The following is an 18,353-nucleotide window of genomic DNA, read 5'->3' as shown; positions in this document are numbered from 1 at the left end:
CATGGCTTGTGCAAGGGTCTTCTGCACCAGATTTACACAACGCTGGTACACAGGTTCACAGTATGGAAGAAAGCCAGATTGCAAGGCAGTAGCAACTGACGACAGGCACTAGAATTAAAGAGAGAGAAAACAGTCACTACTTTTTCTCACATTCCTGAAGTGCCTTTTACTTGGGAGAGGTAAATTAAAATATATTAGCATTTATAAAGTGTATCTACATGTAAGTGATTAAGTAAATGTAACCTAGAAAGGCAGCACCAATTAGCTGAGCCAAAGAAACTATCAGCAAGTTATTACTCTTCCCTACAAATGCCAGCTGAGAAAATTTCTCAGCAACTGCATCTTCTTAGGTAGACAAGAAAGTGCATATAAAAACAGTTACGATAATTCAAGCCAGCATTTACACTAAGGTTCAGTATCATGACCATGTACAAGGCCTAATATTACCTAGGAGTTATGAAACTAATTGTTCTAGAGGTGCTTTCCTGCTTCACCTGGAAAGTACAAAAAATAGACTACACGGTCTGGTTCATACCTTCAGCTTGTCTGAAAATAGTTTTAATGGAGAGACGAATGGAGAGCAAGGAAAGAGAAGAGAAGAATAAAAGGAGAATGGAACATTTTTTTTTTTCCTCAAAGGATCTAATCAAACAAAATGCACCAGAATGGCAGGAAAAAGAAAATAAATCTAAAATATTTTTGATAAATTTTATGAAATTTCCTTGGTCGCAAAATTTTCTTACTACAGTCAGGGTATCTTCACCACAGTGGGAAATACTTAACACTGTCAGCTATTATAGTCGTACTTCCTAGTAAAAGCATCTTTAGTAAAAAGTGTAATTGCTAAAATAAGTTGATAACAGATACTCAAATTTTAACACTTACCTCTAACAAAGGGAAGAGATCTTTATCTTCATCCTTCAACATATTCCACTTCTGGATTAATGGAGGCATTAGCATCTGAATATATTCCTGTTTAGGATGAAAACACACCAGTTGCTGAAACATTTCACTGCACATTATTTTATCTCAAATCTATAAAATCAATGTATTAAAAATTGATATATATTCTACTTTTTAAAAAAAACCCCTCATGTTCTGTAATTCAATCACTGCAATATGTAGAAGTAGTTTAATATTAGAATTTATAATTTATGACTTAAGATTTGTCGCTAAAGCACGTAAGCACCTTTGCAGAGTGAATCTTTTCCTCCAAGCCTAGTTTCATTCTAGCTGCCTGGGTTGTTACAAATCTATATGATTGCCTCAGGGCCTATGGGAAATGTTTTTACTAGCAATGCAATCTGGCTGTGCATCTGCCACCTGCTTTTCTCAACCATTTCCCATTGCTTTGATGCTGCAACTCTAACCCCTCAAGTTTCTGAAACCTTTCCATCAAGCAACTAAGCATCCATGAAGAAAGTAATTTCCTGTGGCTTCAGAAGGACACACTTACCCCTTCTGTATAAAGCTGTTGCATTTTCCCTGCCCACTGCACAGCCACAGTCACAAGGACATTGAGCAAGGCATCCATTTAGTGGTGTTGCTCCCAGAAGGTATCTGAAGAGCCAATACATGCTGCCAGCTAATGCTCTGTTCAAAGATACAAAATTCTAAGTGACTGAATACAATCCCACCATCACCAGGAGCTCCTGTTTAGCTTCCTCATCGTACTGTCAAATGTCAAGGTGGCAAAGGCCAGAGAGACCCTGAAAGCAAAGTCCTTTGATGGTGTGGGGTCTCAGATGGCAACTAAAATGCCATGGAAACAACTCAAATTGTTTTATGCCAGTTTGTCTATATCTGGTGAAGCACTTCAAAGAAATAAAACAAATTTCAATAACCATGGTAAGAAGATGTACACACGGCACATATGCATATTCTATTAATTAATATAAGCACATTTAAAAAAAAAACCCAAACATTTTATTTGCTTGTGTTATCTATTCTTTGTCCAAAAGATTCTGTTTTCAGTTACAAAATGAAAGCCTGCCTCACTCTGATAAAGCAATATCTAGTGATGATGTGCTCCAAAACATTGGAAAGTGACACACAGAGCAGCTTAGCAATACTTAGAGTTGTTCCCCCAAAAAGTGCGGTCATTAGAAATCAAAACTCAAATTCCACCAATGTCTCTCAAGTTCCATCCGATATCTATACTGGTATATGTATCTCCTCCAAGCTGAAAAATTCTGGGAATAATTAAAAAACCATTACTATGAGAAGCACATTCCAGAAGCCACCACACCTACCATCATTTATTCAAAATGGCAAATTTGTGTAGTGGAAAAAATAATATAGAGTCTATGTATTTTACCTGTAAATAGTCAGTGCTATCAGAATGTACACAGAAATATCAACATTCCTGTTTTATAACAAGTAAAGCACCCTACAAAATCCACAGAACCAATTTTTCAATTATGAGTGCTTCTACAGAACATAAGGTATACTCACTGGTTTATTTAGATGATGTCCTACAGAATCTGCTAGAGTTCCTATAGCATCATAAAGAATGAGCAGGTTTTTATGCTGGTATTTACTAAATGCGAAGACCAAAGTGTCAAGTATATAAGCAAGATAAGGAACAAGCTCTGTACAAGCCTCCTCTTCTAGAGTAGCAAAGGCACTGAGGGACAAAAAAATAGGCCAGTTAGTATCTTGGAAAAAAACAAGATGACCCCAAAATACCCCACACGACTCACTTCTGTTTAAACATAAACTGTATTTACTCCTCAATTTCATCCAATATATGTTTTCAAAGTGGTATTACAGAGATAATCCTGCTACTTCGACTGAATATGTAAGGATTCAGTTGTTAAATTGTAATGAGCAAAAATAATAAATAATCACCGTAAACCCCATTACGGACACGCAAAGTGCCCCAACAAAAAAGCCTTAATATCTTGTGTTTGTGCACAGTAACTGAAATAGCAGGAACCATAACAAATCTGTTAAGTTAAAAACGGCCTACACTATCTTTAATGTACGCTGTAGCTGCACCTAGAAGCCCTAGTGCCGTTTTGCCAGTACAATGCCAACACGAGCCTGTACTCTCGCAGTTCACTATGTAGAAAAACAGAATCAGAAAGACATGGAAAACTAAAAGCAGAGACAGGGCATTAACAATTTTAGCCAGCTTTCGTCAAAACACACATCATGGCAAATTTTCACATTGTCTGTCAACAACACTTCCCTCCCCCATGCTTCAGAGAAACATTAAGGAAAAAGTTATGAGCCATTAAGATTTACTGACCTAGCTTGTGTCAACAAGACTGTTATTAGCCTGTTGCTGCACTAAAAATGCATGCTTCGCTGCATGAGCTAACAATCCCCTACTAGTGTGCAACCAAATACAGAAATGCCTTTAACACAATGCAACTGTGAACACTAAGTGGCTAGCATTCTTACTGTATTAATTTTTTTTTAATTGTATTATTATGAAGTATTCTTTCAGAAAGCACGCAACATGAGCAGGCAAACATGTTTCAGTAAATATCTTTCTGGGTGTCACTTGCTAAGGGAGCAGTTTCTCAACAGTAGAAAAAGGAATGTTAGCTAATTAATCACCTGCTAACAGACCGAAGTTAGTGATGAAATACATTGGATCTTATCACCAATTTTCAGTTTGGTAGACATTAATGATCTGTGCACCTATTTGCTGCAGGGATGGAGCTTTTAGCTTCTTTACAAGCAGGGTCATTGTCCTCCCTTGCAATTTAGAAAGCATTTCAATCATGTTTTAGACAAGGAAACTACAAACAGAAATGGAGTGCATGCGGTTGCTTGCTTTTGAGGTTTTTTGGGGGCCGAGTGTTGGTGGCAGTGTTTTTTTTTTAAACAGAACTTGTACAAAATCTGTTTCCTTTGATCTGAAACTGAATGAAGCATGTAGTTTTATATTACCATCTTCCTGCTTACTCAGGAAATATCAGAAGAATGGAGCAGACGTTAAAATGCAACAAATTTGCTAGCCCAATGTTTGAAAAGTTTTAGGAGGAAAAAAGGAAACTGTAATCTTACTATGTACATTTCATTAAATTCATTGCATCTGTTCTCAGGCAAGGACACACCCACACCTTTTGCAGGAAGCTTAGCAAAAGCTTTGTCCCTAGGCACCACCAATATTTGTTGTAATAACAACAACATCAACAACAATGATAACGATGTTTCAAGTGTTAAGAATACAATCAGATGCAGATCTAACTCTGCTTCACGAAGCAACCTTCTCGGTAGTCTGCTGCGTATACAGTCCTGCCCCACACTGACATGTAAAAGCTTTATTTGATTAGGTTCCAGCACAAGAGGTGCATTCATCCCCATTCAACTAACTGTCGTCAGAAAGGAATCTTATCTTCCAGGATCTGCCTAGAAGAGAAAGTGCGCACCCCTTGAACTAACCATAATCCAAATATTTTTGTAACCTTGATCTAAATATACATATCAGTAATCCAATGACAGGATAGTTATCCACTGCAATCAGTATTAAGCTTGTACACAGGCATATTAAAAAAACCCAGATTTCTGGTCAATGAAACATCATATACTGGAAACAAGTGTTACGAACAGATTATTTATTTGACTACAATAAGTTATTTATTTTTGTGATTCATATACTCTGAAATAAACTTGATGAGAAAAACACCAATTCTCTTTTTTCATGTTATTACAACTCGGAGTAATTTATAACTCATCCAGAAGAATCTGCATCTACTCCACTTTAGAAGAAAAAGAAATACAGAGCTACAAATAGAATAATGCATACATTGATAAACGCATTAAAATAGTTTCCCATGAAGAAAAATGGTTATGGATAGTGCTTTTCCCTTAAGCTTTGGCTTACCTGCAGGCAGCTTCTTGTACTCTCTTGTTGCTATCCAGGATACGCTTTAGCAACTCAGTCATTAATGGCTTCAAGTATGTGTCTGGGGGTTGACTAACTACCCAGTGTGCATAGCGACTAAGAGTCCAGCATGTAATGGAGCGCACAAGAGCCTTTTTGTCAGAGAGGCACTGAATAAGGTGAGGGATCAGCTCAGGAAGATATGGAATCATACCTTGCATGCAGCCTAGAAGGAAAAATACAGCTATTAAACTACCAGAATTAACAAACGTTCTATTGTTTTCTATTTTCTAGAGTGAATATATTTTCATTCTCTATCATGTAGGAATACATTATAACAAAGCAAGTCTACCTAACTTATATCAAGTCCTAAAAACCAAATAAACAATAATTAAAATCATCAATTAAACTTCATTAATTACAACTACATTTCTGCTTCAACGTTTCCCAGATTTCCAGAAACTCTCCTATATTAAATGGGGTACGTCAAGTACAATCAAACAAAATGAGTTTATAGAGCTTGGAGGTCCTATGCCAGTCTACTCAAGAGTAACCATGACAACAAAAGAGATTCAGTGTTGACAACAAATCATCACATCATTAAAAAGGATTTCTTACAAAAGTCAAATTTCTTGTTTTCTCCTAGTATCATACAAATACTGACCAGCAACCAAATTAGGTGTCCCAAGTCAGCAGGGGCAGTAACAGACTAATGTTTGCCAGAATTACTAACTTCTACCTTGCTTAAGTTGAAATTAAAGCCAACAAAAAAGTTTTCTTTTAACAAAAAAAAGTATGTTTACTAAGGACTGTGGGACAAGAACAATAATGCAGGCATGTACCCAAAAGGGACAGAGATGCTAGAAATGCCAGCAAAAAGCCATTCAGGGTACTGAAGTCATGGAAGTGGTCTTCTCTATCTCTGAAAATATTTGAATAAAATCTTTTCTTAAATTTATTCAAATTATTTTCTCAAATCTCTCAAATTAATAAATATTCCTCTCCTACAAAATCACGGCAGTATTTAATGAGAAACCAATAAATATATGCTGCAGAATTAAAAAGGGGAGAAATAAAAGAAATTATCTAAGCTATTCAGCCTCCCAAACATGCATAGACCAAATAACTGCAGTTACCAGCTATCAGATACAGAGATTAATCACCAAAACCAAACCAGCTAAGGACACATACTTGTTTGCATAAGCAAGTTCGGCTGGAAAGAATCACAGAACTGCTTTAGAACCAATCAAAAATTCAGTAACCTGATATGCACTGTTGCCTTACCTTCAGCAATTGCTCCAAGAACAAGGATACCAGATTCTTTAACTACCCATTCAGGATGGAAGAGCAATTCCTTCAAAAGGGGCAAGATGTGTGGCAGAAGTTCATCACGAAATACATTGGCTAGGACATCTAGCGCAGCAGCAGAACATTTCCCTGAGGGGAATTAACGGTGTTAATCTCTGCTTATTATACAAGTAGTTGTAGTTAGGCAATACAATCCTCATTTTAACATTGGGCTGCCACTGGGGTCTCGGGGCATTAGCAGGAAAGACACTTTCATTTCCTTACAGCGTATCAGTAATCCACATAACAGTATACAGTGATCCACTGTGCTCTGGTGCAAAGCCACAGTTCTTAGAAAGCCAGTTCTGCAGCACTTGAATACCCACTAAGAGGACTTATACACTGGGTATATTAAAAGACACTGACAGGAAACACACTACTATATTGCAACAGCATAGACTACATGATTTCAGGATGATGTAACACTAAGGAAGAGAGAAAACCTGAGACATGAATATAATATATTGAAGAAACTAAGGGGAACAAAGAAATGATCTAAAAATTGGACTCAAAAGAAAATGTTCAAACACAATCCATGTCTCAAAGGAAAAAAAGGCAAAATTATCCAACTCTAGAGACTGAAAGGAATTTGCTGGCCTCTGCTTTGAGCTTTTATATGTTACTCCTATTCTGTGATGCATCAATACGAAAAGGAATACCTCAAAATTTGTTTCAAAGTTTTAACCACATGTTTTTAGCAAGCAGAAGTTCATAAAAGAAAAATCAGGAACAACTTCAAAAGACGATTCAGAAATCCTTACTGGGTTAATTTTCTGCAGTGTTGTCACATCTAGAAAGAAAATGCTAATATCGATTTACAAAGAATGCTCGTATTGCAGAACTTATACAGCACTTTCTGCTTATTATGATCTCAGTTCCTTCTTAATCTGTCATAAAGGATCCAACTGGTCTCATCAGTAAGCTATGCTTCGAATTATCAGGCTGTACTAATGCTTCCTCTGTTCAAACTGGAAGTCAAATACAGAGCACTGGATAACAAACAGGGCGCACAATTCTGATCTTCTGCTAATCCAAATTCTTTCAAGATTTTCTTTACAGATTTCTTGACTGTTCTGCTCTTTCAGGCCACCATTTGTAGACACCTTTAGCTTCCTCACCATCTTAACTGAAACTGCAGACCACAGGGCACTCAGTGTCATTTCATCAATCTTTATACACAGCAGTGAGAAGAACAGCATTATGAATCTAAAACTATACTTTTTTACAAAAAGATGCTTTATGGAAACAGGTATATTTGCTCTCATATTTTCAATAACAACAGCGATGTTAATTCAGATATGTCTCAAAACTGTTTGACCATAAGCTTCAAGGTACATTTACCTTCCATGAAAACCTGTGCCCTTGGAAGAAGAAAAAAATTAGGTGGATGCATCTGAATCTCAAAACATTATTCCAGAGGCTGACTTAAATATACTTTGCAAGCAGATTTCACTAGCTATTTTCTGTCACTGAGATTAAAAATCAGTTTGTGGCATTTTCTTTCCTTACAACATCAGTCTATTGGCCTAAAGGTTCTATGATCCATATATAGGTCATCAGAACTGTGGTTTCTTCACAGCTAATTCCTATCTTCATAACTAAGGTACTATATTATGTTCAGAAGCAAACTCCTCACACAGAAAAGAACTAGTGGTAATGGCCATCAGTACCAGCATGCTCACATGGTAAAAAAATCAACTAAACTAAACCCCAAAACAAAACACACAAACCAGTTTTAGAGGGAAAAATGAAGTAAAAGAAAGCATTAAGCTTCTTCCAGCTATCAGTGTGCAAGAACTTTTTTCAAAAACAGCCTGAAGTTAAACAGGTTATTATATGTGATTTTTATTATTTTGTAGAATTAAAACTTTAAATACATAAGATTTGTTGAGTTACATCCCATCAATGTTTGTAACTCAATCTGCCATATTTCCAGTATATTTCCAGTTCAATCTGCCTTATCTTCCAGTATCTGAGAGGGCTACAAGAAAGCTGGCGAGGGACTTTCTACAAAGGCATGTAGTAATAGGCCTAGCGGCAATGGCTAAAAATTGGAGAGGGGATGATTTAGACTAGACACTAGGAAGAAATTCTTCACAATGAAGGTTGTGAGACACTGGAAGCCCAGGGAAGCTGTGGCTGCCCCATCCCTGGAGGTGTTGAAGGTCAGGTTGGATGGGGCCTTGCACAGCCTGATCTAGCAGGAGATGCCCCTGCCCATGGCAGGGGAGGTGGAACAAGATGATCTTTAAGGTCCCTTCCAACCATTCTATGCTTCTATGATACTTGAAATAAGAAATAAACATACAGATGGCTAGCTTTTGACAATACAGTTACATAGTCAAAGTGTCACCTGAAAGACTCCTGGTCCACTGATGATGTTAGCAGACAGTTCTTTTTGTATTCAAAAGCAAAGCCCTAGTACTCCTATAAAGTCCTGTTTTTACTGTGGTTCTTGTATTATACAAGTAGGTCTATTTTAAAACATTTTACGCATTATTTTGACATACTTAGATTCCAGTCAGAAATAGTATCGTCATCATCAAGTTCATCCTCCTCCTCCTCATCATCTTCAATACCATCTTCTTCATGCTGCTGAGCCACTGTCCGTGAACGATGAAAACGAGGTCTTATGTCCTGTTCACTATCTGGAATAGCTTCATCTTCTTCAACATCCCCCTGCCATCAAAACGCTTTGTCAAACAAACTAATACAACACTTCTCGAAGAAGTTAAGAATGTGGTTTTAGGTCAAGATTTTATAAAGATTCACACCTCACTTGTGCTGCCCAGCTAACAAAAAAAAAAGCCATTGTTCCTGCATTCTGCTGCCACGTTTACTAGAACAACAACAGCAAGATCTAAGTAAGAGAGGTAAGGTCATGCACAAAGAAGTTAAGAAATTACTGTTGATAGGAATGAAACAGAAAGACAATAGAGGAATTCTGGTACACAGGCATATTCTAAAATGTAGTGACAGAAAACACTGTGTATTCAATCTAGAAGGCATTAGAATTAACTCTGAACTTTTTTTTAGCCTGCATTGTTGCAGTAGGTCACAGGTAATAGCATCCCAGCTCTGAATAAACTGGGTGCACAGGAGTAAAGCAGGGAAACTTACAGATTTTTTTTCCACCAAACATGACAGCAGATGCCTTTAGTACTTGTAATGTACTAAAGGTTCCTTTACCAGGAAAACTAATTCTCCAATTTACAGATGGTAGGACAGATCTACTCATTCTGATCTGAATCATGCTGATTTACAGGTCAGGAGTTAATCATATATTCTTAAAGAGTAAAATAAATTGATGCTCACCTTCAACAGAATAATATCTATTTCTGAATATTTCATACCATTTACCAGCACAGGTATCAGCCTACAAAGAAATATCAATATATGTCAAAATAACACATAAAAAAAGCAAACCAGTTCCCAGTTACCTGGGCCATAATCTTGGTTGTAAACTTCAACTCCCTCAATCCAAAATAAAAACCACGCTTAGCGTGATAACAAGAGGCAGCACCTAAACCAAACTCTAAGTCATAAGGTTCATCAATATTCTGTAATCTGAAAAAGAGTTGATTTAAATCATAAGCTTTAACTAGGCGTAACCAGATGACATAACTGAGTTTGAAACCTGAAAAAACCTGATATTCTCCCATATGACTGATTTATTCTGAAATGCCTTTCAAAAGTTAAGTCTAAACATTTAAACTCCTATAATACATAGGATAAATATCTTGGCTTTCACCAACAGCACTTGTCACTATTTACTTGTGGCTTAAGACTTAAATCAAGCTAATAACGCTAGGGACTGACCCAGCACCAGTGACAGACTCAATCTCTCTACACACTGCAGCCAAGAAGTATTGTTTTCGAAGGTACTAGGCCAGAAATAATATTCACACATTGCAATGGCACATCACCTTTTGAACTTTGAATGAAGGGAATAGAAAGTATACACATTATCACAAACTCACTGGCATTTCTGCAGCATACTTCATGAAATATGCAAAAGCTACATTTCTTTTAAAAAAGCCTACAGAATCAAAACGGAACAAGATGCTAGATACCACATGAACACGCTTTTAGAAGGTCTTGTCCCACTTTTAATTTAATACAAGAAAATTTAATATTATCATCAAGTATTGACTAACTTACATAGCATCCTAGTAAAAAAGCACTCACCAACAAATAAATTGCTTTCAAAAAACATGACACTGAAGTACCATGAGACTACGATGCCTTTGCAGTGTCAACGTAGGCCAAAAGATGTTTAATACTAGTAGTTTTTAACTAGCAGTTAATAATTACTGTCATTTCCAGTATAAACATAATGCATGTTTCGAAGTGGGTGGGCAGATTCAAGAACTGTGCTATCATTCTTTGTCTTCTGAGCTCTAGGAGTAGGAATCAAGTAAAACCACTTTAAAACTTCAAAATCATTTCTCATAACATTGGTTTTCCTGTTTGTAACTCCTAGCCCTCCACTGCTACAGCAGGTATTTTAAACTAAATTCTCTACTTTCTAAGTGCTTATGATAACCAACACTTCGCTAATTTTTAATTGCTTCACATCCATAATGCTTATTTTCGCTGAGAAGAATGCATCTCTTCTCCCATGATTCTTTTCTTCCAATCAAGACTTTGAGAGAACTGCCCCAGTAGTTTTCAAAACCTTCTCCATGCATATATAAAGACAAAGAACTACTGGGAACACCGAAGAAGTCATTTCCTATTGCAAAAGACTTCATAGTAGTCTAGAAACCAGTTACAAGCACTGTTGCAAACATGTGGATGTTTAAGTCTTAAAGCGGATGATTCATTTCCATTCAACCAAAGAGCTACACTTTGAGGCACAGGATAACTTTTTAAGACTCACAAAAAATAGCTTTTGAAACTTAAACTACTATCAGGCTGCAGAAGTATGAAGAAACACATTGTATGTGCTTTCCTCAAGTTTAAATTGCAATAGCAATTAATATAAAATTGATTCCTAAATCCAAGTGATGTCATGCTGTTTTGTTATGTTCTTTATAAATATAAAGAGGTAACCTTTGGCCTATCTACGCACATAGAAACATTGCACACATGCCTACATTAGCTGTAGTCAAGACAACATGTTCATAGGACACTAGATAATGTAAGTAATGTCATGTGGACATGCTTGAGCTTAAGCACATGTAAGCACATCTTTGTATCCACATGAAACTCAAAAGTCTGTTAAGCTTGAGGTAAAGCACCACAGTGACACCGTTTAGGTTGCCTCTGGAGATCACCGTGTCTGGAACACTCCCTTTTCAACAAACTCTGTGCTACAGCCATCTTTACTAAGCACAAGAACTACCTACAGAAAAATTCTTCTAAGCATAATGCAAGCTAGATACAGCCTCTATAAGAGTAACCAAGAACAAGTTAACTGAAGTTTAAAGATGACTATTTCAAAATAAATAGGACCTGTAATTCTTAATACTTACTTAGTAAGGTGACGACATAATACATCTTTACAAATTGGCTGTTCAGCCAAAGTCAACCAAAACTCGCAAGCCTCCAAAGCCACATTTTCGTCTTGGTCCTGGGTCCTTTGAAGCATGTACTACACAATATAAAAATAATTACTTGTATAAGATGGAAGTTCTGGTGTCTAAAAGAAGCTATCAACACTGCAAAGTGTGTTTGCGAAACCAGGCTATGTTACCATAGCAATTCTGTCTCTTTGGAGCCATGGGAAGAAACACACGTAAGAGACTACTTATGGTCATTGTGAGAATAAGGTTTTTATAAAAATACTTTTTATTCCAGTGCCATCACGCTTCCCTTCCAAATCCTGACTATATCATGGGATGTAAGGAAGTAGGAACCATAGCTGGGGAGTTAAGGGAGAAGTCACATCAGATTTTTCTACATGAATTGTAGTTCAGAGACATGGTATCAAATACTAAAGCTTGCTATTTAAGGTTAATCCTCCATCAACCAAAAATAATCAAATACCTGCATAAACAAAAAGCTTAAGTAGACTACTGCAACATCAGTTTCTTACACACAACTGTCAAAACAAAGTAGGGAAGACTCCTGCAACTTCCAAAATAATAAAATTTCTGTATTCTTCCATGCCAGCCCTTATTTCTGAAACTGTTGGTTCTTCCACTCATTTTAGAAAACCTCATCGAAGTCCATGCAGCTAACTTTCCTTATGCATGGATTTAGAGCAAATGCAATCCCTCTTCAGTTGCTTCAGAATACCATTTATTCTCAAAATTAAATATAATGGGGGGGATCTTGATTATCCTTATGCATTTCAGGGATACAAGACTTACCATGTACGGAACCCTTTCCTACAGAATTGCACTAAATGACAAGCTTTTCCTAGAGGTTCACCACTGGTGACTGAAAACTCACAGTAACATAAATACTGCTCTATTTCAAGTTGTCAGACTGCAGCTCAAAGAAGCAGAAAAATATCCTGCCCATTGCAAGCAAGGTGTCCTTAACAAACCTCAATTTAAGAAATTCGGCATTTTTCCCCAGAGGGCTCGAAAATACACTATTTAGTTGTGGATTTGTTATTTGTCAGGAAGACAAAAACAGAATGACAAAAAGTAATCTTTTGAAGATGCCCCTCACGCTGTCATTCCCTTTTTAAGTATCTATTGTAAGTATTATACTGCATGAAGTTAGAGAACCATAGGCTGAAAAGGCTACTCAGTCGTGTAAGATAGCCATATACACAGCCTGAAATCATACCAAGAACAGTGATCCTAGCAACAAAGAAAAAAGCAGGAAGGGTATTCGAAGATTTTTTTTAATACTATCACGCCAAATTTTAGTAAGTACTTTTAAGGATAAACTATAACATTCTACCTACTTTAGCAAATGCAAATATTTCGTGCATCACAATAGATTACAAAATAGCACAGCAAGATTATTCAGTACAGTTTTTTTTACTCTGTAACATAAACAATGTCACATTAGTCTTGAACCAAAACATCAAGAAAAGAATAGTGGGATACACTAAGAATTAACAGGAACACATCCTTTGAGCAGTAAAGGGACATCTCTTTATCTAGACAAAGCAACAACATGCAAAATGAGAATTTCTACTAAGGAAGATCCTAAGAGCCACATCTGTGAAAAAATCTGCTCTGTAAGCATACAAGTGCAATCTAATAATTGAGTTGTTAGGTTGGTCTACTCCTGACATACCCTGTTATCAAGTTCTCAGACAGAAAATCAAAAACCATCCACTTCTGATCTTCTCAAAGTGTGTGCTCAAAATCCCCAATGAAACCCAAACTCAGCCATTCCTGCATGCTCCAGGGACTTGGCAAGGAAGTTAAAACTAAACCTGTTTGCTTCAAAAGCATGATGCCCGCCATGATATTCTTAGAATCACTACTGGATCATTACTATCTTAACTACTTTACAAGTGATTCTCCATAAGTATAAAGCACATCACACAGAAATTTCTCCCTGTTAAGACTTTATTTACTGAAAGGAGCCACTAGTATTCAGCTTGCAGACATTAAAGCCTCAAAAGTTCAAAAACTGACTTATCTGAATACTGAATAATAGTCAGTCCTGGGGTATCATCTTTGCACGTACCAGGATGTATACAAAACTGAGGAAACCAGTAACAGTGCAGAGTAGTCCCAAAACTGAAAAAAAAAAAAAAAAAAAATATCTTCCTACCTACAAAGTCTAGAAGTTCCTTAAAGATCTTAGGAGGGTGAAGAGTCAGAAAAGTTATCACTTCTTGACAGTATCATCTCCAAAGCTTTACTTTGTCTCAAAAAACCCCTCAAGTCTCTCAACTGCTCAATCGAACAAACCCCATCACCAAGTAACAACAATCCTCACTTGTCCTATGTTATATTGAGACTATATGCCAAGACTGGTGTCATGGAATTCCAGACAACATAGAGGGAGTTGAAACAGTAGGCCAATGCTGTCAAGGGTCACCTTAACCTGATGTGTGTCTAATGCCTGTGTACAAGAACAAAAAAAATTAAGATCATCTCTGTGTAGTCTGGACACAGTCTTTATGAAATGTGACACTTGACTTATGCTCCACTTGTCCACACGAAATCTGCATAAGCAGCACTATGATCTTAGCTATACTTCCAGTCTGGCAAGCAGCATGTGTAACTGCCACCTAGAAACTGCCAGTATTTCCCACAAACATGGTAATTACTCTGTGCTCTAATAGCCGACCGGACAAAAAAACAGAGATGATTTGTCTTCTGGTGGACAAGTCTGCACTAATACAGAATGGGAAAGGACCTAACAAATGACATTTGTTATAGATATACGACATATACATATGACATAGTCCAGAATGGCAAAGGACCTCACAAATCACTGCAACTGAATGCAACGGAAGTAGTGTCATTACTAGCTCAAAGAGCACTGCAGCTATATAAAATAGCATGCCTTATCTTCATTATGGTCAACACATTCAAAAAAAGCGACAGCGTTTTAAACTGCAGCAGTATAAGCTCTTAGCACTATATTTTAACATGACCTTCTCACTTGGAGTCAAGCATTGTCTGCCTACTCCATAGTACGGCTGATCCCACCATTTCAGGATCAATCAACTTAATGAAGAATAAACAACTGCCATATGCAGCGCCTGTCAAGTGCAACTTTCAGTAGCCAAACAGGTAAGAAGAAAGTTTCACAATTTCAGTTTTCAAGGAAAAGGAGAGTAGGCAAGTGCAAGAGTAACATACCTGTTCTTATTAATGTTTTTTATTTGATATTATTTCTGCAATCTCAAACAAATCTGGGAAACGAGACTCACCTCAACTATGCTAATCATATGAGGAAGAAGGCGATCCATTCGAACTTCCAGTAACATTACCAGGGCACGGCAAACATTTTTGCGTACTTCAGGCTCCTCATCACCAGCCAGCGCAAAAAGATTCTGTTGGAAAGTAAGACCAGTTGAAAAGCCTAGTTCATCTAATTCAACTTACCTTTAAATTTATATTAATGGCAAACTAAAGCAGACAGATGTGTACTTCTGTACTGTCCCACTCCACACCTCAGAACACCGCTTAACTTCTTTAAAGCATATGGTTTAGCAAATGAACTTTTCACTCCCTCAATGTATACTGTATACATAATCAAAACACCGTGTAATATTAGCACTGGCACAAGAATGGTATTTCCTGGATTATTAACACCACCTTTCTAATCCATGTTCCGAAGCACTAATTAAAGTGACTGCGCTTTCCATCACAGGTAAGTGGTAAACTGCTGTCATTACTTTTACACCTTTATACAACAAGAGTTTCCTCTACTTATGAAGAGGAAGCAACTTTCAAAATACTATTTTTGGGGCTTGAGAGTGCTTAGATTAATTAACTTTCTGCACAAGCATACAGAATGAAATTTAACCATTGGGGACTGAAGCTAAGAATGAGCAACCAGACATGAAGAGTCTGGGGGTAGAAGTAGCTGTAAAACGTAACTCAAAACTCCTGATAAATCCGTTATGTATTTGACTTAATGCCCCAGGCAGAATGCAAACCCACCTCAATAAAAGAATCTATGTGCAACATAAGAGCTTGAGTTCTGCTGATGATGAATTGATTGACGCATGCAACAGCATGAGACCTACAAGTAAGACAGTTAAAACACACATTTTTCACAAGTTAAAAATATCTTTCTAAACACTACACACACATTAACGATATTAGGAAGCAAATTACATTTTCCAAACATCATCTTCAGGCAAAAGGGAACAAATCTGCACATCTACAGTATTGCTATGCAAAATTACTAAACCACATTTTAAGTACCGTCTTACACTCCGATATATCTAATAAACATTTAAGAATAAAGTACTCTGTAAATAAGAACCAGAGCAGGAGGACTACATCTGTTTGTTCTAAACAGTATGTAAGAATGCTTCTTTTGAGTATGTTATGATTACTGGTTTTCTCAGATATGAACAATTCCATACAAGTCATCATGGTGAAATTTTAGCATACCTTTCTGCATTGTTTAGCATCCCACTCTCTTTGCAATGTTTTCTTCTATTTAGTGAGACAAGTATGTGTCAACAATATAGCTGTAGCTTGGAATAAACACACACTTGCAGTAGGATACATACTAAGCTACTTGAGTTAGAAGTATACTAAAAAACAAAGCACTGGTGGTTCTTTTTTTGTTTTAAGCAAAGCCATTACTTACAGGTCTTTTTCATTCTCAGAGATAAAAAAATTCTGTAAGTAAAAGCATAAGGCAAAACTACCTGTTAAAGCCTTTCAAGACGCATTAAAATATTTTTACTAACGTAACTCTAAAATTCTACTCTGTTCAGATATGTCTTGAAAGACTGTTTCATAAAACATAGTTCAAAAGTTTCTCTTGATTGATTTAAAGTATTTTATTGACGCTAATAACAGTTTCCATATTTCAGCACTACGCACTGAAATCAGGCTGTGGACCAGCAGGTGGTCTGCTTTAAATCTGAAACAGGTTTAACAGTATCAAAGCCACAAACATTGCAGCATAGGAAAAAAGCTAAAGACTGTATAATGAGGTAAAGAAAAAAAAGCATGTTTTTCTCAATCTCTCCCAGCTCCAGAGAAGTGTTAAGCTTATCCTTCCACAAGAGCAAGTTCATGTTTTGTTAAGTATTTTTCTAAGCGTGCATTTATTTTAGGTGTGTTTCTAAATCTTATTTGAATCCTATCATGACATATTCTGAGTTAGTCTTCACCACCCACTACCGTTGGCAATAAATAACCGACACCTTCAAGTTGTAGAATCTTTCAATGTAATTTTCAAAATAGGACTTAAAAAAGACATTTCATAGAATCAGAGAATCACAAAACTGTTGAGGTTGAAAAGGACCTCTGGAGGTTATCTGGAGTTGTCCAGGGCCATGTCCAGATGGCTTCTGAATATCTGTAACGATTGAGACTCCACCATCTCTGTGGGCAACCTGTGCCAGTGCTTGGACACTCTCATAGTAAAATGTGTTTCCTGATGTTCAGAAGGAACCTCCTGTGTTTCAGTCTGTGCTCATTAGAGGTGGTTTTGTCACTGGACACCCCTGGAAAGAGCCTGGTTCTGTCTCCTCCCTTCAGGTATTTGTATATGTGGATGAGCCCTGCCCAGACCCAGCTTTCTCAGGCTTTTCTCATAGAAGAGATGCTCCAGACTCTTCATCATGTTCATGGTCCTTTATTGGACTCTCGCCAGTGTGTCCAAGTCTCTCTTGCCCTAGACAGAATCCTTGACCAGCTGGCAACAGTCCAGCCCAGGATACTAACAGCCTTCTTTGTGGCAGGGGCACACTGTTGGCTCACTTCAAGGTAAAAGCCACTGTTCTTTGCAATGAATAAATGAATATCAGCAGTAACAACTTAATCTTGGAATTTTACTTCTATGCTATACTTCTGTTACTTTGGAGAGATTAATACAGTTTCACAGTAAAGAGATGATGAACTCATTGAATTTGATTCAGCTGAAAGATAGAACTTTCTAATTTCTGATGTGGTTAAAGCAGAAAAAGCTTTCTACAAGAACCAAGAAACTATTGTCAACAAAAGGATTTTGACTCTTCTATTGCTGGCCATTACAAAATTAATTTAAAATTGTTCTTTCTAATCAAAATATTAAGTTCCAACAACACTGAATTTCTTGTAATAACATGCAAAAACCTAAAAGAGTTTGATTTTCAAAATCATTGGTTGATCATACATTTGAACAATGGATAAAGAGGTAAGATTGTTGTACTAACTACGCAGATAAACACAGAAATTACTGATGCACGGCACCTCTGTAGGTCGCTACAGGATCCCTTAAAAATAATAAACAGGTTTTAAACTGATCTAGATAATAGCATCCTTGCTGCTCATGAAAACACCATTTTAAAAGGTAACTGCAGTACAACACCTAAATGTACCTTATTTTTGGACTGCTGTGCTTGAAGAATTGCAAGAACTTGGGTATCATGATATTGAGTGGTCGGTCCAATACATCACTATCTAAAATTTCAGCAGAATCTTCACATATCTTCTGAAGAGCTCCAAAAGCACCCTGTTAAAAAAAAACCATTAAAATATCTCCTTCCACATTCTGAAGGAAGTAAAACCTAAGGTTTTGATCAGAACGGGTGAGTTCAGCACAGCACAGTAAATGTGACTAGTCA

General features: G+C 36.9%; 1 protein-coding gene across 2 annotated transcripts in view; it reads right to left on the bottom strand.

Annotated features, from left to right (window-relative positions):
* The window catches only part of TNPO1 (transportin 1), an 81,816-nt gene that overhangs the window by 16,956 nt on the left and 46,507 nt on the right, over positions 1 to 18,353 (bottom strand). For both annotated transcript variants that reach the window (XM_054053506.1, XM_054053507.1), the window contains 11 exons: positions 18,108 to 18,241; positions 15,724 to 15,805; positions 14,988 to 15,110; positions 11,665 to 11,783; positions 9,503 to 9,563; positions 8,698 to 8,866; positions 6,125 to 6,277; positions 4,841 to 5,066; positions 2,455 to 2,626; positions 886 to 972; positions 1 to 108 (listed from right to left, as the gene is read on the bottom strand). In XM_054053506.1, coding sequence (XP_053909481.1) covers positions 1 to 108; positions 886 to 972; positions 2,455 to 2,626; positions 4,841 to 5,066; positions 6,125 to 6,277; positions 8,698 to 8,866; positions 9,503 to 9,563; positions 11,665 to 11,783; positions 14,988 to 15,110; positions 15,724 to 15,805; positions 18,108 to 18,241 — 1,434 coding nt within the window. The remainder of the gene's footprint in view (positions 109 to 885; positions 973 to 2,454; positions 2,627 to 4,840; positions 5,067 to 6,124; positions 6,278 to 8,697; positions 8,867 to 9,502; positions 9,564 to 11,664; positions 11,784 to 14,987; positions 15,111 to 15,723; positions 15,806 to 18,107; positions 18,242 to 18,353) is intronic.

This window comes from Cuculus canorus, chromosome Z, assembly GCF_017976375.1.
Source record: "Cuculus canorus isolate bCucCan1 chromosome Z, bCucCan1.pri, whole genome shotgun sequence".
Classification (NCBI taxonomy): Eukaryota; Metazoa; Chordata; class Aves; order Cuculiformes; family Cuculidae; genus Cuculus; species Cuculus canorus.
This window is presented reverse-complemented; position numbering and strand designations above follow the sequence as displayed.